The 26147-nt window shown below is 39.5% G+C and overlaps 1 protein-coding gene across 4 annotated transcripts in view; it reads right to left on the reverse strand.

The window, feature by feature from the left end:
* Positions 1-3470: 3470 nt before the first annotated feature.
* The window catches only part of LOC123974193 (inactive dipeptidyl peptidase 10-like), a 220028-nt gene continuing 197351 nt past the window's right edge, over positions 3471-26147 (reverse strand). For all 4 annotated transcript variants that reach the window (XM_046054725.1, XM_046054726.1, XM_046054727.1 and 1 more), the window contains 15 exons: positions 24427-24465; positions 21023-21130; positions 18919-19010; positions 18598-18645; positions 17710-17831; positions 15768-15812; positions 13170-13268; positions 13015-13084; positions 11264-11458; positions 9322-9376; positions 8936-9035; positions 8463-8521; positions 7678-7750; positions 7303-7376; positions 3471-5193 (listed from right to left, as the gene is read on the reverse strand). In XM_046054725.1, coding sequence (XP_045910681.1) covers positions 5056-5193; positions 7303-7376; positions 7678-7750; positions 8463-8521; positions 8936-9035; positions 9322-9376; positions 11264-11458; positions 13015-13084; positions 13170-13268; positions 15768-15812; positions 17710-17831; positions 18598-18645; positions 18919-19010; positions 21023-21130; positions 24427-24465 — 1317 coding nt within the window. In that variant the 3' untranslated portion in view covers positions 3471-5055. The remainder of the gene's footprint in view (positions 5194-7302; positions 7377-7677; positions 7751-8462; positions 8522-8935; positions 9036-9321; positions 9377-11263; positions 11459-13014; positions 13085-13169; positions 13269-15767; positions 15813-17709; positions 17832-18597; positions 18646-18918; positions 19011-21022; positions 21131-24426; positions 24466-26147) is intronic.

Genomic DNA, 26147 nt, shown 5'->3' on the forward strand with positions numbered 1-26147 from the left:
AAAGTTGTTCTCCCATGAATGGTCCTATCCAAAGTTTACATAATGACTACAAAGTTAACATTTGTTTGACATTTTAGCTGCCAGACAAAGAAAATATGAACATATATTAAACAAAAGATCAGTTCTGGCTTAGTGGAAATAACAACATTAGCTTACAGAATCTGATCAGTTAATGACTAGTTTAACATCTGGCAAAGGCACAACAGTTGAAAAAATGGCCTTTTGGTTAACACCAGCACATTTAGTGTTGATGAATGTGCATTGTCCTTGTAAAAATAAATCACTGAACCACCCACAGTCAGCCACATGGCTGGCTGTAAAGTTCAGTACCAAACTTCAAGATGAGAAAACACCAGCTGAGACAAACAATGTCACCAAACTAAATGGAAATTTGAGTCTAGACTAACTCATTCTGCTGATGAAGACCATGTGATTTGATTGGAAGTTTCAGAGCTGCTTACTAAATTGACATTGTGGTGAGATTGTTTCCTCAAACTTCAATATGTCAGGAAACTATTCACGTCAGACATACTGACAACCAGGCAGACAGTGATGACTGCTGACAAGCAGATTGCCTTCTTGCTAGTGCTTGGACCATGGCGTGCAAATTTGCAAACATTTCTTATGGCATTCACACATAACTGAGCACCGCTGTGGCTTGATGAAGACAAACACATCCACACAGGTGTGAGTTATTCTGCCTGATTCAACCCTCTTCTCCGGTTCAGACTGAGCAGAGAGAAGAGCCAGTGAACTAAGCATTATATGTACCCACCCATAAAGAAGAGGTCTAATCAGCCAAAATAACTGATAGTAAACTTGCACATGTACAAGGCCTATACACTCAGCGAAAGAGTCAATTTCAGTCACTCTTACTGTGCATTCAAATAAAGTTGCCAACCAGACAATCACACTTTTACACACAGTGTAATGATTTTACCTGTCGGTAGTTACTGTGTTTGTTGTTTTTCCACTGCATCAGAGACCTGTACCACCAAGCAGTGGCCTGTACTACGAAGCAAGGTAACTGGCTTATCCGGGTAACTTCAGGAGTAACTTCGTGACATGACAGATTGACTATTTTATGTGTCCAAAAAAAAAAAAAGCCAGGGTAGGGGTTAATAAACTGAGAGAAAAAAATCCCAGATGAAAGTGTCAAATTTGCAAGAACAAAAATTGGACATTCCCTGAAATTAAGGTCACAAACTTCTAAATCACTCTGTTTTTTTCTTCTGAATACTCCCAATCCACGGCAAAGTCTCTAAGGTGTATGATAAAATAGTGATTGTGGGCTAAACTCACCGCTAAATCCGATTGTGAAGTCTAAAGTCTCATAAATGTGTGGCTATAATGTCAGAGAATATTCAAGTTTTTTACTCGTAAAATACATGCAATAAGAACACTGGGAAGATAATTAGGCTACAAATTAACTCAATGCGATGCCAACAAGCCTCTCTGGCTTTGTCGGCCGCTGTTAGAGTTGGCCATTAACGTGTCTTTAAACTCCTCCTCCATATACGGAGCATGCGCCGTTGTGAAAAACTCTGCCTGCCCCTTTTATGCGAACACGCACCAACTCCAATTAAGTAAACACGGGGTTAACATGGACTCAACTGATCGCCATGGTAACTTCCAGAGCAGGTTATGTTCCAGATAAGAGATCAACTCTATGAATTATAAGCTGCTTTTATGTTTGCTGCGGTGATACGCAGAAACTCTTATAATATCATCCTACAGAGACAGGTTTTTACAGTAGGCTAATCTTCTTGCTGCTTTGAAATATGTTACATTTTTTATTTCCTCCCAGATACACAGCCGAGCTGAAAGAATAAGGCTGATATTTTCATACAGTTCATAAGAACACATCAAATCAACGCATTATCATAGACTACGCCTGTTCATTTAGGCATTCACACTGTAGGCGAATTTCTGTCTCCCTGCATGTATCAGCTGCAGCCGTGCTACTTAGACTAGTCCTATGTCGTATTTCTGTAGTGTTACAGTTTGCTCGTTTGTAAAATATGACACTGATGCCAGTGTGCCAGTGGACTTGTCCATGTCTGTGATTGGTCATCTGCTGCTAACTCCACCTCTTTTATGTGAACGCGCTCACGGCTGGATTGGGAAGCCCTGGGTCGAGTTACTGACCGCGATTGTTAGGGTTAGTTAAGCCAGATAAAAGATATCCCGGGTATGTTGAACTCGCTTCGTGGTACAGGCCCCTGGAGAACTGAACTTGAGCCCAAGTATTGTAAGTATTTAATTTGGAATTTGGAAAAGTATTGTCCAGTTATTCCTGCTAGTCTACTGATACTTTAACTATTTAGAACAGTTTCTTGGCACGATGTAGTGACTTCCTGGCGTCTCCACTGGTAAATTTAAGTCCCATTTTGTCTAGACTGGATCTTTAAGAGCAGATTTAAGTCCAAGCTTGGCCAACATGGCTCCTATTCTGACTCTCTTTCCTCTACTCTGAGCGATCACCACACCCACAATGGCGCCTGGTCCGGTTGTGTGGGCCGGGTGGATCCTGGTCCGCTGCGCTTTAATCCAAAAATCCGGTCTTCAGTTTCCAATGACTGTATTTATGTCAGAAGTAAAGTGTAAGCGAGGTTTGAAGGAGCCACCGGCTGCTGCTTCCACAAGCGCTGTCGCTTGTCATATCAAGCTGTGGCTGTAGCTGCTAGCTTATTGTACTGACTTGAGTTTGGTATCAATCTATCTTCTCATCTAATTTCTGCAAGAGAGCAAATAAGCACATATCCCAAATGTTGAACTATTCATCTCCGACTTAACAATCAAATGGTAAAAATAACATCTATATATTTCACCTGCACATTTGCATTAGACTGCTCCTGGCTATTTAATGTCCTCAGCACACTTTTCTTGATCTTTATGATAATATTGTATACTCTCGCCTCACTGTGTCATGCAATATGTGCCTGGTTTGTTTCTTGCCTGGCCTAGAGTGCTCCACCTGGGGCGGCTGTGGCTCAGGAGTTAGAGCAAGTTGACTGTTAATCGGAAAATCGGTGGTTCAATCCCCTGGTCCCCAAGGCTGCATGTCAAAGTATCCTTGGGCAAGATACAGAACTGCGAATTGTCTCTGGCGGCTGTTCTGTGTGAAAGTTAGTTTCTTTTTGAGCACTTAGGCTCAGTGTATGCATGGTGAATGCATATGTAGTGGTCAAAAAGGCGCTTTACTAATACAGAGCATTTTACATTCTTATATACACTGTGTTACATTTCTTTGCATAGTCAAAAGCGGAATACACTGACAACATGCATGTCACTATAGGTTATGGATGAGTGTACATAAGACGAATAAAACTTTGAACTTCATGAAAGCCTAGACAATACCACTGTTCAAGCCTTTTCTCTCAAAGCACAATTTTAATGGAATAAAAATATAAACATGTGTGGGTAAGAGGCTGCTTAAAGTGTGTATATATGTATATATCAGCAAAACCTTGTATTTCATAGTTTTTTATTTATTTATAATCATCACTAGAGGACAATCACAATAACCCCAAAACCTCAACCCTGCCCTTTCCCTTTTAAAACAGCAAAAAGAACAAGAACAAGCATTACAAAATCCATTCTAAGAAGAAAATCAATAGCTGAAAGGAAAAAAGAAAAGAAACAAAAGTAAAGTACAAGACATCAAGGTCAAATCAATCCATCCCCATAGACTAAACTATCTATGAGATCAGACATCTCAAAAATATATTTATGTACACACTCTGCTGTATTGTACTGTACAAAATGTGGCAACACTTGACACATTCCCTGTAGACATGCAAACACCTTACAGACACTGTAAAATTGTCCATCTTAGTACATCCATTTTCATTAATATCTACTGCAGTTAATTCTTTTCTTGAAACAAGAGAACATCCAAGAGTATGGAAAATTTGTCTTGACTTCAACAAAGTTTTTAAATCAGGTGGAGATAGACAGAAAAAAATCATCTCACACCATTTTAGAGATTTTATCACTTGTTTTAAGAAAACTAAGAGTTTAAGAAAACAAGGTTAAATTACATATTAAGATGGAGAACTTTTGCAGCGTGGCCTGAAACTGAAATTACTTTATGGCCAATATCCATTATCGTTACATATAATTCATAACTTATTCATGACCATACAGCTGACATGGTGCTGTAACTGTTTTAGATACTAAACTGACTGCAATGCTGTGTCTCGAGGACCTGAGTTGACATAGGTTAACATGACACTGCTAATGGATGACTACCACTGCCAGCGAGTAATATTACAGTATGTTTAACCTCATAAGGCATTGTACATGTCTACACAAGACCCCTGTACAATAAAGTGTGACCTATAAAGACTGTTTTCATTTAGCGTGGGCAATGGCGGAGGGCTTCAGCAGGAAATAGCACTTATTCAGGATCAACTCGTTTGTGGTGAAGTTGCGTGACTAAACATTTTTCGCAGATGGCTGGACCATTTCCTTGTGCAACAATACAACAACCAAAGGAGAAGTGAGATCAAAAGTGTACATCTGTGTTCTTTTCTCCCCAAGGGCTACCACAAAGGAGACTAACATGGCAAAATGAGGGAAAAAAGAACCATGCACTTGAAAAGTGTGGATGACTACAGTCCAGAGAGCCTGCAAAAGACGGAGGCAGTCTTCCGCGCACATTGCCAAGAAACAGAGCGTCCCAAAACTGAAATGACTTTATGCTAGAGGGCAGTTCCCATCTCAAGTCCCAGCAATGCAAGTACCATTGTAATGTCCTTCCATTATCTTCAACACATTTATACACCAGCATACACAATCACACACTGGAGTGGTCACACACACACAAACACACGCACACACACACACACATACACACACACATACACATACACGCACACACACACACACACACACACACACACACACACACACACACACACTTTAAGAGCATTAGCAGCTCTAACCCAGTGTCCATGTCTGGCTAAACACTGTCCAAATGCGAAAGGCCTTGACGGATTGTAGCTGAATTCTTCAAGCTCTGCCAAAGGTCTGACCCTCAAGGCCTCCCGCCTACTCCTCCTCCTCGTCTTCCTCATCAGGCAGCGGTAGTAACTCCTCCTTCAGACACTCCCTGTAGAAGCTGGTCAGTGTGGCATAGAGGTGCTGGCGACTCTGCTGAGATAGGAAATGGCTCTCATCTGGGTAGATCTGATGGGTAAAAAGTAGGTTAATTAGTGGACGGAGGTTTGTGGACACACGTTTTGAGGTCAGTTTAGTTCATTTCAGGGAACAGGAAGGAGAAGAGATGTATTGCACCAGATTTAGCAACAAGCTAATTTCCACCTGAAGTCTCTGGGCAGGTAGACACAAATGCTAATGGATCAATACAAATACAAGTTGAAAATATAATAAAAACTAAGTTCCATCATCGATCAAAAAAATAATACAGATTTAGATCATAACACCTATTCGATATACAGTTTATAAATACTCTTTCCGACTAAGCTCCTCTCCCCCACCGAGAATTTCCAGTAAGGTCTGGCCTAAATTTAGATAATCAAGTTCAAACTGTTAAATGGCTGCTGTAGATGATGGTAAGCACCAGGGTGTAATTTGTGTGTGTGTAGGGGGGGGTTCTCCCTTTCTGGTTTATATATCCCTACCTCTGCTGAATAATTTTTATTCAAAAACTTATTTTATTTTTATTGTTTTATTACAAAATTTATCCCCCGCTCAGAGTGATCAATGCTACTTCACTTGTGATGCAACTGATCACAAAACCCACGGTTCGGATAAATTTATTTTAAAATGCGCTACTTCGGCTCTGATGTAGCTGCCTCTCTCTGTCTGTAATCACCACTCTTTCGTCTTGCTCAATGTCCCTCTGATTGAATACAAATCGCGATAAATTGTCTATCTACAGTCACGAGACACTGAGCTGCGTGTCGAAGGGAAGGCTGCAGCAAACATCACAATCTTATAATCTGTTTCTATTCGATTTTAATGAAGATAAAAAAACATTCCCCCTCTGTTTTTTACACAAATCGCACCCTTGTAATGCCTATTCCCAGATCTTGCAAACTCTACATCAGTGTTTCTCTACACTCTATAATTTCTCAAGCACACTTAATTGAACCTTCACTAAGCCACGCCCCTTTAGTTATGTTGGTAAGTCCGACAAACTGTCAGACCTGTCAGACTCAGCATGGCGCTGCCACTGTCTATTACTCTTCTCCCTGGAGAAATATTGTAAAATTTTCAGAAAAACAAAAAAGCAATCTCAGAAAGGAGACACAAATGTTTGCTTAGTGCATTTGAAGGTTGTATGGAGGCTGTCAAACTGACGTGAAACAAATAAAGACAGAAGCTAAAGCCTACTGATCACAGTGTAAAAGTGAACCACCTGACGTTTGAGACAAAGAACAATGATCTTAAAGATGTTTTTTGGCTTTTCCCCTCTCCTTTATCGAGTTATATACCTTATTTGTGCATGTAACAGGTTTGCAAAGTGAAAAAGCCCAAAGTCCAGCCCAAAGGGAGTTCCCATCTCCCACAGAAAACTCTGCTCTGAGCTGCTTAAAAAAACAGCTTGTTGTAGTCGAGCCGCTTCCCTTTCATCCCTGTGACGACACAGCTAAATGCGCCTCATATAACGCTCGCCAAGCGGCTACTCCGACATGCCCTCAAAAACACCGGTGGAAAAACAGTGAGCTGCAGCACGCACCTCACCTCTCCCTTCCAAACACTAGCTACCCTCCAGGCAGTCAGTGGACATAAAGAAGAAGCACTAGGTTTATATAACGTTACATTCAGTAGTAAGTTAGCTAGCTCAAGCTTTAACTAACATTACATTAGAAACAATCCACAGCCGACATTTTTCTGGATTTGTTTTAGGTTTTGGAAAGGGAATAAATCATACTTCTAGAAAACAATGAGTCAATGGAACGCAGCCATAGAAGTGTCTGACCTCAGTTAGAGCGAGTCCTATTCTGGGATGTGATTGGCCCGCTGCTTAGCGAAGGGGCAATTGACTTTCCTGTTACTGTCTGTGGAGATTATGCTAGTCATTGTCCTGATCTATAAGGAAATATCAACCCATCTGACCCCCCAACAGCAGTGCTTGCACATAGTATTTGGCAGGTCTGGCTTTGATCTCACACAGGTTTTGGGCTGATTCAGTACATATTGACACGTTTGGGCAATTCTAAATGTATTTTGTACATTGTTTTGCTGTGGCATCAGACAAAAAAATCACTCCTTTTACAAACACAGTATAAAGAATTTGCCTTGGTGTTGTTGTCTCTGCAAAAAACACACCTGCATTGAGTAGTTTGCTCCAACTTTCACAAGGTTCTTGACGAGCTCAGCAGTATGCTGAAAGTGGATGTTGGCTGGGAATAAAAAAATGAAACATGTCAGCAAGATTCAGCCTGAATCCTAACTGGGACAAAGAAGAGACAATCAGATTCTGGCAGGATGGAAATACCTCAACATATTCGACATGCATGGTTCACCAGCGAATGTTTTCCTCTGGAAATCTCAGCATCAATTTAGATAAAGCACTCTTCCTTTTATCTTTTGATTAAAAACCATTTGCCTCATTACCTTCCAGGATTGCATGCTTTTTTGTGCTCAGTTGTGACACACCACAGATACAGTATTTTCACTCTATCATAATTTATTTTCTCTTACCATCTGCTGTGCCATGCACCAGCATCAGTGTCTGCTCCCTAAGTGCTTGAACGTTCTGCAGCACACTGGAAAACTGTGAAATAGAGGGGAGATAATAGGTTGATAGATATGCTAACTGGCATTGAGAAAAGCAATAAAAAGGTATCAAGTTTGATCAAATGAAAGACATTGTGGTAAATGACATTATATCCTGATTACATGCACATGCAGACACAGTCACTCAATCCAATTAGAAATGTTCAAGTGATAAAGTATCTCCATTTGACACTATTGTCTATGCTTGGAATGTCACAGTTTGTAGAAATTGTGAGGGAAAAGATGTCAAATCAAGTCTGCAGACAGGAATGCAAAGCTGCACTGCGCTGAAAGCAGTGAATAACTTGTGGGACAGATTTGTTGTTTGGCTTGTTTACAATGTGCTTGCAAAAAAACAGTTTTGTCTCCCCGCACTGCCTCTTTTCTATCGCTGTGGAGAACACCTCTGATAGCTCTACGTCTTGTCTGCGCGGGAGGCCTGAGAGAGCCAGGCAGCCCTTTTGCAGCAGCTCATAAAAAAACCTCCGGCATGTGATCTGACACACCGGTGCACACAGTTACCAAAGAAAGATGAATAAATCCTACGGAGCATGAAAAAACACAAGAAAAGGCAAAGCATCGCTGCTTCTCACTTTGATAGGAGCATTCAGTAACTGTGGGAGCTTAACTGTAGGTGTGTCAGTGATGTTACGGCAAGCCGCTTTCAAAGATCAACGGCAAACAAGTGAGGGGAGGTAGTAAACACGCACCTGATATCTGCTGTCATCCCGTAATGGCATGCCAAGGTATCTCTCAGAGAACGCTGATGCTGTGCAAATGAGAAGTGATAAATTCTTAACAGAACTGCCAGTAGACAGTGCTTCAACTGCAGCTAAGTACCTAAACAAAATGGAGTTCCTGTCATCTGGAGGAGGAAATAACACCTTGTGTAGGTGAAAGGGTCCTCTGTGTCATCTTAAAACTGTAAAGGATGCTCTTCACTCTGGTCTATAGATATGGTGCTGCTAAATACTTCACCTCACTTCTGTCAGAGGTAAACAGGCAGAGACTAAAGCGCAAAGTGAGATTCTATATTTAATTACACTCTCATCACACAAACATGGCATCAGGTTTTACTCTGGAATATTTTACTTATACTTGACTTGCCTGAAAATTGTTGTTGTTATAAGATCTAAGTGTAAATTCAACCTGATGCAGGATTTATGGAAGAAGTTTTACTCACCATAGAGTTTCCAGTCTGTCACTGGTGACATTGCACATGCACATTTGAAGAGGCTGTCAGTAGACTTGAGCATCATTAATATTATATACGCTCCATAACCCTGAGCAGACAAACATTCATGCAACTTCAGTGGTTACATCCTTAAACTGTAAAGCTATAAAAAATACTATTTCAATATTAAATTCAGTCATTTTGCTAGAAAAATAACAAAATAGCATCTTGAATTTGAAAGCATGTATGTTAAAAATATTCTTGAAACACTTCTGTTGATTCACAGACTTGGAATTTGCTCAGCAGCAGTAGCAACATGGATTATGCACAAGGCAAAAACAGACTGGGGATTGAATACATTTTACATGTACCTATAGAGGAGATATTGGGCTCACCTTTCCAAACACTGCTATCCGTGTCCGATCAATATATGGAAATTTCATAATGTATCTGGAAAAGAAAACAAACCGTATGAGCCGTGCTTTCAAACACATTCTTAACATCTGAACCTCAGCTTCAAAATAGCAGAATGTTATAGGGTAGATGTAATCAATTCTTAAACCAGGTAGAATTGGTAACATTTCTGGTTTTACGTTTACTTATGTATTGATTTTATTATTATGGAGAATCAGTGGATAACTGCTTGTGTGCAAATCACCTGGTTGAATATATTTATAATTATATAATAAAGCAATTGACAAGTGAAATTCTAATAAAGTATTCTAGAAAATCTAGGGCCACATTGACAAGTACAGGCAATGAAGATGCAAAGAAAGCAATGTCAGCTTTAATTCTTCACACACTGAAGAAGACACTGTGTAACTTTCAATCAAAAACGTGTTTGGAGATTACAGGTAAGAGCAAAGCAGCAGCTTCAAACAATAATTATTATACATACCACAACATCTTGTTCATTCTAACCAATTCTATATACAGTTACTCCAAAAAATGTGGTTCTTGTATTGATTCTTGAGCCAGGAAATAGCAGATGACTAAACAAACTAAGTAGATAGATGGATAGATGGTTGAACTTTGGACTGAAGAGGAACAATGCAGATTCCGTCCTGGTCATGGAAAAACTGACCAGCTCTTCACTCTCGCAATGATCCTGGAAGGGGCCTGGGAGTATGCCCATCCAGTCTACATGTGTTTTGTAGATCTGGCGAAGGCATATAACTGGGTCCCCCGGGTGATATTGTGGGAGGTGCTACGTAGCATGTGGTAAGGGGGTCCCTCTTAAGGGCTTTCCAATCCCTGTACGGATTCTCTGCAGTAAGTTGGACTCGTTCAAGATGGGTGTTGGTCTCTGCAAGGGCTGCGCTTTGTCACCAATCCTGTTTGTGATGTTCAAGGACAGGATATCAAAGCATAGTCGGGGTGCAAAGGGGTTGCGGTTCGGTGGGCTGGGGATCTCATCACTGCTTTTCGCAGATGATGTGGTCCTGATGGTATTATCGGTCCGTGACCTTTAGCACTCACGGGATCGGTTCGCAAAGGAGTGTGAAGCGGCCGGGATGAGGATTAGTACCTCTAAATCTGAGGCCATGGTTCTCAGCAGGAAACTCTCACTCTAGGTAGGGAATAAGTCCTTACCTCAAGTGAGGGAGTTCAATTACCTCGGGATCTTGTTCGCAAGAGAGGGGACAATGGAGCAGGAGATTGGCCGGAAAATTGGAGGAGTGGGGGCCGTATTGTATTTGCTCTACCACACCGTTGTGACGAAAAGAGAGCTGAGCCAGAAGGCAAAGCTGCTCATTTGCATCAAAAGGAGCCAGTTGAGGTGGTTCGGGCATCAGGTAAGGATACCTCCTGGGTGCCTCCCTAGGGAGGTCTTATAGGCATGTCCAGGCTAGGGGAAGACCCAGCACTAGGTGGAGATTATATCACCACACTGTGCCCCCCAGTCAGAGCTGGTTAATGTGGCTCAGAAAAAGGAGGTTTGGGGACCGCTGCTGGACCTGCTGCCACTGTCACCGTGACAAACTAACCTCAGGTAGCCTTTCTGGTGCTTTCAATCCATAACAAATGATCCTTCACAGCATCTACAATTCCATGTCATCTTATCATGCGATATAATCAGAAGGTCTAGAGCAGCTACTAAATGGACGTTGAGTCTTCTCCTTTATGTCTATAGACCACTTCTCACACATCTGGAACTCTGTGAAATATTGTATTTTTAGTTTTATTATAAGTTAAGTTAAAAAAAGTTAGATGTATGTAACACTTCTGAAGCTCTTGTTCAGGGGATTTGCATGTGTATTCAAGAATATTTCATTAAATATTTTACAGAAAGTGCAACATGGTTTAAAGTAGAATAAAGTGAATTTGATAACATACTCTACTGCTGCAACCTGGTCCTGAACATCAACAGTTCCCAGTCTTTGGTGAACCTCATGCAGGATCCTCTGACCCTGGAAGCCGCTGCCCCGGCCATCCAGACGAGCCACGATGACGCTGTCTGAGCTGACCAGCACGGAGTCCCAGCTGAGAGAGAAGCGGTCACTCACAGCCTGACCGCCAGGGGCGCTGTCACTGTGCAGGGCAGAGGACATCCAAATGAGGAAAAGTCAGAGAATCCCAACTAGCAAAATCAACGATGTGGAGCTGAAGGAAATCAGTGAGTGCCAAAGAGGATTAGGTTAGTTTTTAGAAGATTTGTTTTAATGTGAAGAGCCAGTCAAATAGTCTAGTTTACAATTGGTTTTATGTAAAAAAAAAAACAAAAAAACATAATCATTATCATGTGATTGCCTAGTTACTTAAATTTTTAAGCATACAGCTGCTATTTTTCTTCATGTCAACAAATCCCATTAAATACTAAAACCAGCAATATGTTAGACTGTCTTTCAAAAATGTCCAACTTCCTGACCCCAAGCACAAAGTTCCAACTGAAGACATAAATCTTTATGGTAATGTAAAATGGTCTGTACTTGTATGGTGTTTTTGTAGTCTTTCCAATCAAAGCGCTTTACACTACACCACATACATCCCATTCACACATATTCATACATTTCCATACACTGATGAGCAGATCGAGGCTAAGGAGCCAACTGCTCATCAGACTCAGAAATTAACACATTCATACACATTCACAAAGTGGGATTCAGAATCTTGCCTAAGGACATTTCGACATGCAGACTGGAGGAGCCAGGTATTAAACCGCTGACCTTCAGATTAAGATACTTTTTTTGAAAGTCTCAGTAATGTCAAACATTATACATAAAGGAGTAAATAGTGCATTTGTTGAGGACAATTTTCAGTGCTACATTAATACACATTTAGCACTGCCGCTCTATTGAATAGGACAGTGTGCAGGATTGAGTTCCAATTGAGTTCCGACCCCGGATAAGCAGATAAAGATTGATGGATGGATGGATGACCAGCCTTATAATTTAATTTTGTTAGTGTGGAATTTTCTTTTTACTGGTTTATTGGCCCAAGTCCGTATGCAAATGTCACTACTTATCCATGCATTTATTTTCAGTCGGCTCGACTACTGTAACAGTGTCTTTACAGGGATCCCTAAGAAATCCATCAGACAGCTGCAGCTGATTCAGAACGCAGCTGCTCGAGTCCTCACTAAGACCAAAAAATTGGATCACATCACTCCAGTTCTAAGGTCTTTACACTGGCTCCCTATCTGTCGGAGAATTGATTTGAAAATACTGCTGTTGGTTTATAAAGAACTGAACGGTTTGGGGCCAAAATACATTTCTGATTTTCTGCTACGTTATGAACCATCCAGACCTCTCAGGTCACCTGTAACAGGTCTGCTTTCTGTCCCCACAGTCAAAACTAAACAGAGAGAAGCTGCGTTTTATGCTCCATAGATTTGCTTTTATGTTTTATGTAAAGCACTTTGAATTACCTTGTTGTTGAAATGAGCCATACAAATAAACTTGCCTTGCATTCCTTACTGTCAAGTGTTTGATTACTACTACGGCCTCACATATTAAATATGCACACATTTTCTGTTCCTTGGATAAAAGTGTTGACCAAAGATTGTATGAGATATCTACTTCTAACAAAAATAAATTTATCAATATGCATTTTTGTCATATCCTAAGGTCAATACAAATGGTACATACACCAGCAACAGCAGTCCATAGTGACGGGAATCAGAGAAGTCTGGTGGGTAGGAGAGCTTCAAAGGTAAATCTATAAAAAGAACAAAAAGACAAAAAACAATTGTATCACCAGTTGTCCTGTGATTCACAGCAACAAGCCAAAACTTTCTTCTCACCAAAATGTTCCATCGGAACAGTTCTGAAGTCAGTCAGCTGGATCCTTTTGTACTTCAAGGCTGCCTTCAGCAAAGAGTTGTTCTCAAGGATGTAGTAATCTGTAAAGATGAAGGGAATGTGTTTAAGGGATGAAAGAGTTGAAAAAGTGTTGCTGCATACAAATGACCCATAATAACATAAGGATTTGTCTTTGGAACCGGTCATGTAATGAGATGAGATGGAAAGTGTAGGTAAGACTGATAAGATCTAAGTCTCGTGAATCATTTTGAGGTAAATGTATACGGTTCAGGAAGCTGAATACATTCCTGGATTTCATCTGTTTGGGGTTTAACTGTTGCAAATAAAGGAGGCACTCCTAAATGATGAGATTGAAATATTCAACCAACTGACTGTGGTTAATTTTATATCAAACTTACTGGCAAACTAAATCCCATAAGCAGGATATAGTTTGTGATTTGGGAAATAAAACAAAATAATTTGCCACTGACATTAATTCAAACCATAATAATTTGTCATTGGTACCACTGTTGAGTACAAAACATACGGTGAAATGGTTCTGTTTCTGAAAGGCATTTTACACACAGCAGCTTGCTCATTCTGGCCTCAAAATCAGGAGCCCCGCTATTTTCTCCACATGTAATAAACAATGACTCTCTGGCTTTGCCATTTTTCCATTCAAACCATCTGAGAAGCAGCTAAATGAAATGGAATTCATCCAGCATTTCTAATGGAAAACCCAAAATCAATAGACGTCTCATTATGAAACCGCTAGGGGCCTTGAGTTCCCAGCTGTGGATGGAGGGCCTATCCAAATAACCCTGAGCCAATTGCTTGCTTTTCTGCAGCACAGCTGTTAACTTTTTATGAGAAAAAAAACTACTGATAGATGTACAGCCATGGATAACAAGAAGAAGCGTGTATGTTCTGTAGGTGTGTGTGTTGAGAGTGAATGCAACATTGTGTGTGTATGTGTGTCTATATTCATGCCTGTGGGGAAGGAAGAAGAAGAACAAGTAGTAAAAGGAAGAAATCTAAATTTGTAAGAATCTACCGAAAAGTAGGTGAAGCTCACAGTTTTGTTTTAGCACTGTTAACTCAGACAGGAGGCCAGTTAAAAAAGGAAAATTGTCAACCTATCAAGGCAATAGCTAAATCAATTGTTTCTAAATATCTAAAACAAATAATAAGAATTAGCAAATTTCCACGGTGTGGGATCAATAAAGTTGATCTTGTCTTTATTTATCTTATCTCAATTAGAGGTCATGTGCAGAATTTTTTTTTTTTAAGAAACTCCTTCATACCTTCATCTCCAGCAAAGCGGTGTGTGTAGCACACCTCAATGTTAACACTTCAATCTTAAAGAACCAAGCTATTTTATATATATAAATATAATATCGCGAGAGCTGTGAAGAAAACCCCCAAAACATCAGTAAGTGACATCACCAACGACCTCCACAGTGCAGGGTGAAGGTATCACAATCCACTGTTGGAAAAAGACTCAGAGAGCAGAAATATAGAGGCCACACCACAAGATGCAAACCACTCATCAGCAGGAAGAATCGGAAAGCCAGATTGAAATTTGCAAAGAAGTACAGAGATGGAGGTGATGTCATGACCTGGGCGTGCAATGCTGCTTCTGGAACAGGCTCATTAATATTTATTGGTGATGGGACTGATGATGGTCGCAGCAGAATAAATTCAGAAGTGTGCAGAAACATTTTGTCTGCCGATTTATGGAGAAATGCATTGAAACTAATGGGGAGGAAGTTTATCATGCAGCAGGACAATGAGCCAAAGCACACTGCCGACAAAACAAAGGACTTCATCAGGGGAAAAAAAGTGGAAGGTTTTAGACTGGCCAAGTCAGTCAGCTGACCTTAACCCAACAGAGCTGCATTTCACCTCCTTAAGAGGAGACTGAAGGGAGAAACACCCCGAAACAAATAAAAAGTGAAAGAAGCTGCGGTAAAAGCCTGGAATAGCATCACAAATGAAGAATGCAACAGTTTGGTGATGTCGATGGGTCGCAGGCTTGAGGCAGTTATTGCAAGAAAGGGTTATGGCACCAAATATTAAATGTTATTTGCTTTAAGATTATTTGTTCCTTTACTTTTGCTCACCTAAGAATGCTGTGGTCTAATACAAACGGTGGTTTGTCCTGAGTTGCTTAACACATCTAGATGTGAATACCAGGAAATGAGAGCTGAAATTCTGAACTCTTGTCTTGACTCATCTTGATCTTAAACCCAAATGTCTTCAGTGAACAACAAAACAAAGGAATTTACCTTACCGTTCCAATACTTTTGGGGGGGACTGTAGCCATAACGGCCGTTTTGGCTTTATTTCTTTTCGTTGTTTTGTTTTCGGCCGGACACGCCATAGAAATGATTAATGTGAAATCTTGTTTATTTGGAAAACTGTAGGAGGCTCGAGTTTATAATGTTTTGTGCGAGTCCTCGTTTCCCTGAATCTTCACGACGGAGGTGCTGAGCACGACCCATAGAGCCACAATTGCCCCATTTATTGAAGTGTGCCAACTTGAAATAAACTCAATCCTTTAGATGGTCATACTCGTAAAGACTAAATGAAATCCTTACTTGAATTATTGAGGCTGTGTAAAATCACAGTCGGTGCTCCAGGACCTAAAAGGGAAAAAATGCAGCTCATCAGTGTAATTTAAACATTATCCTGTGTGCTATGCATAGACAGTTAAGGACACTTTTACAAATTACCATGTAAAAACACTTTGGCATTGTTAAACCCAAAATGATAAGACAACATAGTAAATGATACTTTTATGTATGACAGCTCCTCTAAAGCAGCTATGCAAAAGTCAGCTGTTGGCAGCTGTCGTGTTTTCCCAATTCTGCTTGTCGCCTTCCCTACTTTACCTGTATCAGTTAGGGGTTAAAGGTCACTCACATTCTCTCTCTAATAGCCTCAGCCTGTCAAATGAAGTCAGTTTTTTTCAATGTCCTTTTTTGCAAAATACCTAGTCAGAGGTTAATAGGATGGCAGGTTTGCAGATGAATCGCTCCTTCTGCAGCTGCAAGACAGAACACATTCCTCCTGCTCTCCTTTGCAAAGAAACACAAACTTACTTTACTTCCTCTCTTTCACTTACTGTCGGTAGGCTGTTAGCATTGACCTTCGCATTCTTTACTACACTTTTGAAATTATTTCATTGTGTGCATGTACCTGCTTGAAAACACCAAACGACTCAGAAGCATTTTATGAGTAGAATTAAAAGGCTTGTGTTGCTCCTGATGAAATCAGGTGTTAGGACAAACTTCTTGGGGGTTGTGTGAACTTGGCTCTCTGAAGAAAACAAGCTTTCTCTTTTATATTTATTGCTTTTGGGAAAAGTAACCGTGTTATTTTCTTATAAATCACCACGCCAAAGCACACATGCTTCTGAGCATGAAGTGCTCTCATTTGCTCAAAATAAATTGAAACCACAAACAATATCAAGAGTTACCCTCTCTTAAATAAGCTACATGTTGCCCAATAACTCTTACCTAAAAGTAATTATGCACAATAGAGTGGCTAATTGTTTTCATTTTATGCCTGTCATTTGGAACTGATGAGATGTTAATTTAAAACTGAATAGTTGGAGGGTGACAGATTACAACAGGCAAACCCTGACATCTGCCAGATGATCTCAGAAAATGGCTGAATAAATTAGGAACATAAAACATACAACAATATTTGAATCTAATACCTGCAAACATCCGCACTTCTGTCATTGATTGCACAGATTTGAACTCAGAGGTAAAAGCTGAGGCTTTTTACGGTTCAGTGAGTTGCAGTGTGTTTAGTTGACTAAAACTGCATATAATCTATATGGATATCAAAAGAAAGGGTAACCTCTGTACCACAAATTTGAATTCCTATTCTTTTCTTCACAAAAAAATGCATTCTGGGAAGACGTAATCACTACTAAGTCAGTTTTCATCTGTATCATATTGCAATGATGCAACGATGATCCAACAAAAGTTGTAAAAGACAATTACTCAAAAGCAAGTAAAATGAGTTTAATAGAGGGATACCGTTAGCTGTGTGCTGTCTTCAGACAAGCAATTTCAAGAACCGCCCAGATGAGAAATACTCCTTGTACTTTCTGTAAAACTTTAAAATAGTTTTCCATGACTCCTCCTATACTCCTCCTTACCTCTTATAGTATGTGATGTGGGGTGATTAGCTAACCCCTCCCATCATGTAAAATTGCATTTCACTTTGACTTTTTGAGAGCCCCTGTAACTCTCTCTCTGCTGAGGAAGGTGTGGGTGTGAAGTCCTCTGAAATTGTATAGCGGGTGGTAATCCGGTCAATACTGCAGTTCTTTCCAAATTAATGCTCACTTTTGAACAATCAATTCCCTGAACAATTTTTAAAAATCATTCTCAGAATTGTATCCCACCCTTATTCCATTTCACTTGGAAATATGTCACATTATGGAAGCTGAAAATGCTATGACTTGACTAGGGATTTAAGAGCAGACACTGGACGAGCCTTAAATTAGGCGTTCTGATGGCCTACCTTTACAGTGGAGGATAATGTGCTGGTTTGTGGGGCTGATGTCAGCATCAAAGTACAGACAGTGAGCTTTATTTAGCTCGCATGTCAAACACCGTCGTGGGAACAGACCCACAGTTTTAACACTGAGGAGAGAAGAAAATAAATTAGAAAAGCAAGACAAGCGGAAGGCAACAATTGTCATTGACAATGACGAAAAGATAGCTACCCAGTGTAATGCTGGTATTACTTTACTTACATTATCTTTTCATTGGGGCCACAAAATCCCCTGATAAGAGTAAAACCAACAAAAAAAACATATCTAGCTAAAATATATTACCAACCTCACAAGGTTAAACCTCTATAGAACGTAATTGGCAAAAACTATTAAAATGAGTGAAATATGAAAGAAAAATAAAGGTAAATAAAGTTGTTTCCTTTTAGCTAGTCAAAGTAGCAAAGCAGTGTAGAGCTGCAGTGATTTTTCGATTAATCCATTAGTTAATTGAAAGAAAATTAATTTGTTTCCAATATGAGGATTTACTGCTTTATTCACTATTTTCTGACAGTTTATAGACAAAACAATTAACCAGTAATTGAGACAGTAATTGGCAGATGAATTAAATGATGATGAAAATAATCATTGGTTGCAGTGCTAAAGCAGAGTAAACAAGGAAGTGTGCTCCCAAGCATGCTCAGGGATGTCTGCCTAAAAAGAAATACAAAGTAGACGTAAAGAGAATACTCTGGTAATAATATCAGGTTAATTCAAATGTCTTTTGAGAGTCAATTGCCAAGATCTTGCAATGACAAATGTTCATTTAAAAAAACTTATTATTGCACATTTGAAGAAATTTGAGAACAATGACTTTCAACAGCAAATATTGTATAATTACTAAGTGCACAACAAACTTGTAAAGTTGCCGTCTTCGTGGTGAACCCTCTGTGCTGAGAAAATACCTGTCAATGGAAAAAAAAGCCAATAAGAGCAAACACATTGCTACATTAAATACAGACCTTCATTATGTCCATGTTAAATTCGAATTCATATCTATTTAATTGGTAAATAACAGTATGAGTGTGGTATCCATGGTGGATTGAAAAGACAGAGTGTTCACTCTCTCGAATGTGACTCATCAGTGGACAGAGCAGATGCTAATATAGAGAATCTAGCTTTTGCATCATGTTTATTTTTCTTCTAAGAAATGTATGTCTAAAACTGGCCAGACTTACAGGTTGTCAGCGTTCTCATCATAGGCAATGATCTTGGTCACCTCCCAGTTCCCTGATGTTAGATGTCGGACTTCATTTTGATCTGCTCTGAACTGAGGGAACAAAAGAAGATGATTATTGGTGATTTGTTTGAACTGGGTAAACTCCATCTAATAACTCCTTTGCTTCTGTATACTCAGGTCTCAGTTGCACGCTGTATATTTGAAACTGTCCATACCAGAAGAACAGCTGCATCTGCCATTGGTTCCAAAGCATAGGTCTTTAATGTTCACCTGTGTGTGTGTTCTCTTGACAAGGACCTCATGTGAATAATGACATTTGTCTGTTAGAGGCTGAGGTGGGAATGGCATTGCTTTGTTTTAATTCTGCAAAAACTCTTAAGGTGTGTTGAGACTGAGAGCAAAGTGAGTCATAGATACGATGTGATTGCATACAACGTTGATGAAAAGATGCAAGCAATTGCAAATAGACTTATTTATGTTGTTATCAGCAATGCATATTGAGGTTAATGTATGCTTATGACTCAATAAATGTACAGCAACAATAGTTAAAAGGAGTCTGAACTGTTATACGAAACACACACACAGGCACACACTGCTGCTACTGTGCCAGATGGTAAATTGACTGTTTGGGGCAAATTAACCCTCTGAGTAAAATGTGCTTTGTGTTCAGTCTGAACATACCTTTAGGGAGGAGGCCCGGGTGGATGGTTGGGCATACAGTGTCAGACTTAGGGACTAAGCAGACGTAGACGGGGCTTAATTATTTATCGGCACGGCTATTGAATTTGTCATACGTGAATAAACAAGGCTTGGCACCAATGTTTGGCATTTGAAAGCTAATTTCAAGTATGATATGGCTACAACAAACAATATGGATGATTCAAAAGTACAACACAATCAGAAAATGAAAGTAATGTTCAGCACGCTGGAAGAAGTATTTCAGAATAACAGAGAAAATACACAGTTTACATTTGTGTAAACATACAGCACAGACAGGGACATGCCTACAAAAAGCTACATTTACATCCTGCTCGTACCAGCTTAAAGTGGAGATCCTTTGTTTTGCAGAGCGTACCTTTTCAAGGTTGAGTGGCTTTGTCGAAGTCTGTTTCCCCATCATCTTCTATCCAACAAAATGGCTCAACAAAATGTGACATTTGGCACTAGTGACCCCAGTTGACATCATATCTTGTGCCAGATGTCAATGCTGATTTCTTTTTATCTTGGGCACGATCATAACCTTGCCTTAACTGTAGAGGTGGGTAGAGTAGCCAAAAACTGTACTCAAGTAAAACTACTGATTTTTCTCTTAAAAAACTACTGAAGTAAGAGTAAAAGTATGATCCAATAAAACTACTCTGACAAGTACCATTTACTTGAGCACATGTAACGGAGTAAATGTAACTCGTTACTACCCACCTCTGCTTAACTGAGACTTCACAGTTCTTTAATCCATGACCAAACCCTACCCTTAACCATAGAAATGGCAGATCAGAAAACAATCACATTACATCTTTCTAGTCATATGGGACTTTTTGGAACATTGGACATTCAAGAACACAGCTTTAATATTTAAATATCTATACTGGTTGGTTTGTTAGTATATGCCTCATACAGTGAAATGTGTGTACCATGAAAAAAGAGAAATTATCCATGACTCAAAAAAAACCTGCCTTCAAATAACCCAATTCATCTCTACAAACATTACTGAAATCCAACATGCAACATGTTTTTCTTTGGATATGGATGTGTTTTTTGTATCTTGATGATGATATGTTGAAGAGAACAGGCTCTTTTTATTGGATTTTGTGCCTAGACTGTTGTGGAAAAAAGTATCATATATAATTTGCAAGATGTTTCTTGATTATGGTAACACCTCAATTTAACAGTTCAACAACAACATGACAAATTGGGGCTGCTGTGAGTAATTTCCTCAATTTTTGGTTAAACTTTTTAATAGAACACACTCGGCTGCACATTAAATAAAGCCGCTCCATTAAAGCTGTGGCAACACACAACACCCTTCCTGTTAGAATAAAAGGTATAGACAGATCCCTTGGGTATGTAAACTTTGGTACATTGACTATAAATTGGACCTTCACCTGTGTGGTGAACATGGCGATGTGATGAAACTCTCCACGTCCTCCTTGTTTGACAGGGACAGTCAAGAAGAATCTGCTGCCATCTTTGGAGAACACCGGTTCTTGGTTCTGCAGAAAAGTACAGATGCATCAACTCCACACCATCTATCACCTAACTAGATCCATCAACCCCTTCCCACTGAAATTTTTCAAACAAGTCTGATTTTTATTTAAAAGGTGTAAAGCACGATGACAGCATGTTTACCTTTTAGGGTCAACCACATGGACAAGTGGATGAAGATGATGAGAGATGTGTGAATGGCCCTTTACACTCAAACCACTTTTTCAGCCTGAAAGTAGGAATCTGCAACTGTTTGCTACTGTTGAGGCATGAGACTATTTACCACAAGCTGAAGCTGTAAGAGAGCAGCTAAAACAGGAAACTACAACAATGCAGAAGTGATCTTGTATTATTTTTCTACATTATTCTTATATAACTTGCATTTGTTTATTCCATATTTATATATTTCTACATTTATTCATGTCAACTGTATGTTTGTCTACATGTACCACCTTATCACTCAATCAAATTTCTCGTGTGTGTAAAATACTACTTGGCAATAAAGCTCTTTCTGATTCTGATGCTGAAACGGGGCACTGCACTGAATTTACACATAAACATCAATTTGCTCGTTATGGGGATGTTCTGTGGCTCTGTTGGAGCTTTAAGTCCCACATAATAACCCTGGTGATGTCTTAGAGATGTTATCCGGTTATCTGTGATTTGGTTTGTTAAATTTAAAATTCACAACAGAAAGACCACATTACGAACTGTAAATGTGAGCAGACTATTAGCAGCCAGGGAAAAAGATGCCACTAGTTGCCTCATGGGAAATGTAGGATTCAATGGTTTGGGAGCTAGACTCATACCAGGTAGTAAACCGTCAGGATATCTGAAAGTGTGGTTTTTTTAAACTGTGTCCTCAATGTTATGGAAGTGCCAAACTAAACTGTTGGAGTTCCCCTTTAAGTACAGTTCTGAGGATCATGTACTTGAGTGTTTCGATCTTCTGATCCTTTTTACTTTTACTCCACTACAATTTAGGGGCAATTTTTTCTCAACTACAGTTACTCGACAGCTATAGTTACTAGTTCCTTTGAATATTTTGATAAGTAAAATTATGATACAGTGTTGCTGTGAAAAATATTACTCAAGAGTATAACACAAAACACTTAAATTATCAATAATATATAAAATATAACAATGACAGGGTCCAACTTGCCTACATAATGAGTATTTTACTTTTGCTATTTTCAGTACATTCTTTTTACATTGTGGTATTGCTACTTTTGCTCAAGTAACATATCTGAACACTTCTAACACCACTGAACATGGATTAAATTCATGAAGCCCACCCTGTATAAATTTCTCACTCAGTAACACAAACACATTCGGCTTCAAATGGAGAGAGTTTACCCCAAAATGAGCCTTTGGCATATCCAAGATGTGTGTGCTGTATCTATGAGGTCTTATTTAACGGCCTTACACAAAAATCCGTTAGCTAAGGACCCCCTGTCTGTGCTGACACAACCACACAGTCAGTAAATGAGCATCTCACAGATTACCGCCTTAACAAAGACAAGCAGCTCTGCATGCCAAGATTGTGAAGTGGTCAAATTACCCAGCGCTATAGTCAAACATGTAGGCCTGCAGGGCTATATGATCAAATCCTGCCAGAACCTCTCTCTCTTCTGCCTCTGCTTCCTCACTCTCTGAGTAAACAAAACCTGCCAAAGCTGAGAGACAGCACTCTGTCCTTTGGAAAATAAATAAATTGAGTGTTGCATTCAAAACTCAGAGAATTATAAGTTTGTATATTTTTTCACCCTGTCTAAATGGAACCACAGCGTCATGGTTTGAGGCCAGGTTATTGAATGTCCATGGCTCCGTTGACATTACTACTCAAACAAAGACGTTGATGATTATAAAAAAATATATATAAATAAATTCTCCAGTGCAGTCATGCTTTGCAGAAATCTATCTTGATAAGGAAATGTTATTTAAATTGTTATCTTAAAGCAAAAACAAAAAAAGCTCAATATGTGCTGCAAGTTTCTGAATGAAAACATCAATCGATAAGTGGCCGCTTCTTTGATTTTCAACTTGTCATGTCCACCCAAAGCACTTATACACAATATTCTCTGCAGGAAGGCTCTGTATTCTTTGCTTGTAAATCCTGCATGTGATAATGAAGTCCCTGCTTTCAGAGTCTCACAGTCTAATCTGCTGTAGAGAACATTGTTGGGCAAGTTACTTCCAAAATGTAATACATTATAGATTACTAGTTACTGTCATTTGAGAGTAATTAGTTATGTTATAATATTACTGTCTCTGAATTGTAATGCTATACACTACATTTTCTGTTACTTTTTAGTTACCTTCATGGCTATTTAAAGGGCGCATTATTCAGTGCCTTGGTGGGTTCTATGTGCAGATCACAGTTATATCCGCGGATCGGTTGAGTCTTTGTCATAAAAACGATCATTGGGAATAATAGCGGGTGGGTTGCTGATGGGTGACATAGGATAAATCCTCTCCCCGTTAAGAAAGACGTTGTGTGCATATACGCACAAGCTCCAGCAGCATAACGTCATTGGTTATTTAAATCTCCTGACACTTCGACAGGGTAGTTTGCACCCCACCTATCTCAACTATCGAATTTCAGCCACAGGAAATAACATTATGTTGTTAGATTTATTTTCTGGTGCCGAAATGTTTCGCTTTGTTAGTGAATTATTAAAAAAACATTTAACACTTAATTTTGGCCTAAAATGTGTTGTAACAAGCCTTACTGAGATTGTAAATGCTCCATGTTTGTATAGCACCTTTCTAGTCTTTTCGACCACTTTTACACTACATCACATTCCCCAGTCACACACATTCTTACACTGAGCGTAAGTGCTCAAACAGGAACCGACACTGACACACATTCATACACTTTGGTGGAACAGCCACCAGGAGCGATTCTGGGTTCAGTATCTTGCCCAAGGACACTTCAACATGCAGCCTAGACGAGCCGGGGATTGAACCGCTGACTTTCCAATTAACAGACAACCTGCTCTACTTCCTGAGCCACAGCCGCACGCAGGTCTAAGGTTACCCAGATTTCATTAATAACACGTCACATTACTGTTAGAACAAAAAGGGACTTTTGTAATGCGTTCCTCCCAACACTAGTATTTCATACAGAGAATACTGAGATGAGAAATGTGCCTAGAAATACGTAGAGATGAGGTGGAAAACTGGTAAATTTGTCCTTTATGTCACATCATTTGAAACACTGAGATGAGAGATGATTGACAACAAGTGACATTATAGCACTGGAAAGCATAAACTATGACATGTGGAATGGAGAGTACTTTACCTGCTTGGAAAGCCAGAGCTCAGAGCTTTCTTCATGTCTCTGAAAAAGATGTCAAAATGTCAGTCTGCTGTTAGTTCACATAGATCATCAAAATCATCTTGTCTTTACAGCTTTTCTTTCTTGGTACTGGGTTATACTTCGACTGCGTGCACACAGGTTTTGAAATAGTAAACAATACACATCTCATATTCTTTCTCAAAATGATTTTTCTTTCATGTCAGCAATTGTTATATTTTTTATATTTTGTAAAACTTATTTTTGGAATAACACTTCAGTGGCATATTTTCCAGACAGAATCATCTGTCACATAATGGACCCCTTATTTTGTTGTTTATTTTAAAACACCACTGGGGACATCATTCCCAGTTTGAGCCCTCATTTCAGACCAATATGCATGAGTGGGAGCCAGAGTTTTGGCAGGGCTGGCTGGGCGCTGTGTCCAGGCCCGAGCTAAGCTGCCTCTTGGCTGGGCGGCATGTTTGTTCGTGCAAATCACACCAAATCAGGAAGCAGAGAACTGGAGAGCGGCCTGTTGAGTCCCACAGTTGAACTGCAGGGTTAATGCTGTTGTGCGTCATCCAAGGAGTTTACTCCAGCAGATGTGCTGCGATTTCAGAAAAAAATTCTTCAAGCCAAAATATGATTAGTTTAACAGATTCAAACAGATAGGGCTTTTTAGTGAACTGCTGTAGCTGGCCAGCTTACAGCTAACATGCTGGGAACATGTCAGTCACAAAAGCTAACCTAGCTTCTGCCTATATTCTCTGTACTTTAGTCCCCCTCTGGCAGTGTGTTCTCTACTTCATTTCATTTAATAAATAGTTATTTAAGAGTTTATTCAAATCCTGCTGTTAGGACCAGGCCTGTGTGAGATTTAATTACGTGCTGTCCTATCATTTTATTGAAGCTACCGTAGATTCTGATTTGCAAAATATTTATAACAGTAATGTCCATTATGCTGCATTCACATAATATTGGTAGAATGGAAGGAACATTAAGACCTCCTGCTATTCCGACAGTGGTACCCCACTGCTAGCATTTACTACTGAATTCACACCAGATAGACAAAATAGATACAAACAAATAAGGTTTAGCTTTTGTTTGGCAGACACTTTTGTCTTTAATGACTCCCAGTGCATTCAAAACACATAAGAACAAAAATGGCCAAATGCGATATATTGTATAATATATAATATCTCTCACTCTGAATTACAAGTCAGAAGCTCACATGAACTCGACTGTTCGTAATTACAGTCTGCAGGATATAACGTCAATGCAGCATTACATAAAATAAATACATTCTAGATGTATTTGACCGTATTACACATTTCCATGGCTCAGTGCATGATGCATGTGTTATCTTTGAAAACATTTGTATCTCTCCTAGAATTAAAGTAAGCTCTGTGCCTGTGCAATGCAAATAATGCTTTTCTGCGTAACTGCTGAAAAGTTTAGTGACTATCTCACAAACCCAAGGTACCGATGCTTTCTGTCTAACGTGAATGAGACCTGCCACAATTCTTGCCATTCTTACTTAGATCCTCTTCAACTCACAACAAAGCTGAACCACTTAGTAGATATAAAGAGGAAATGGATTAAAAATGACAAGTGCTCATGAAAAAGTTGAAGACAGAAAACAAGTGCAGGGAACAAACACTCAACAGGAGTGCCACCTTGGAAATCAAAGCAGATATTATACTGTAAGTCTTTAACTGTTACTC

The sequence above is a fragment of the Micropterus dolomieu genome, linkage group LG07 (assembly GCF_021292245.1).
Source record: "Micropterus dolomieu isolate WLL.071019.BEF.003 ecotype Adirondacks linkage group LG07, ASM2129224v1, whole genome shotgun sequence".
Taxonomy (NCBI): domain Eukaryota; kingdom Metazoa; phylum Chordata; class Actinopteri; order Centrarchiformes; family Centrarchidae; genus Micropterus; species Micropterus dolomieu.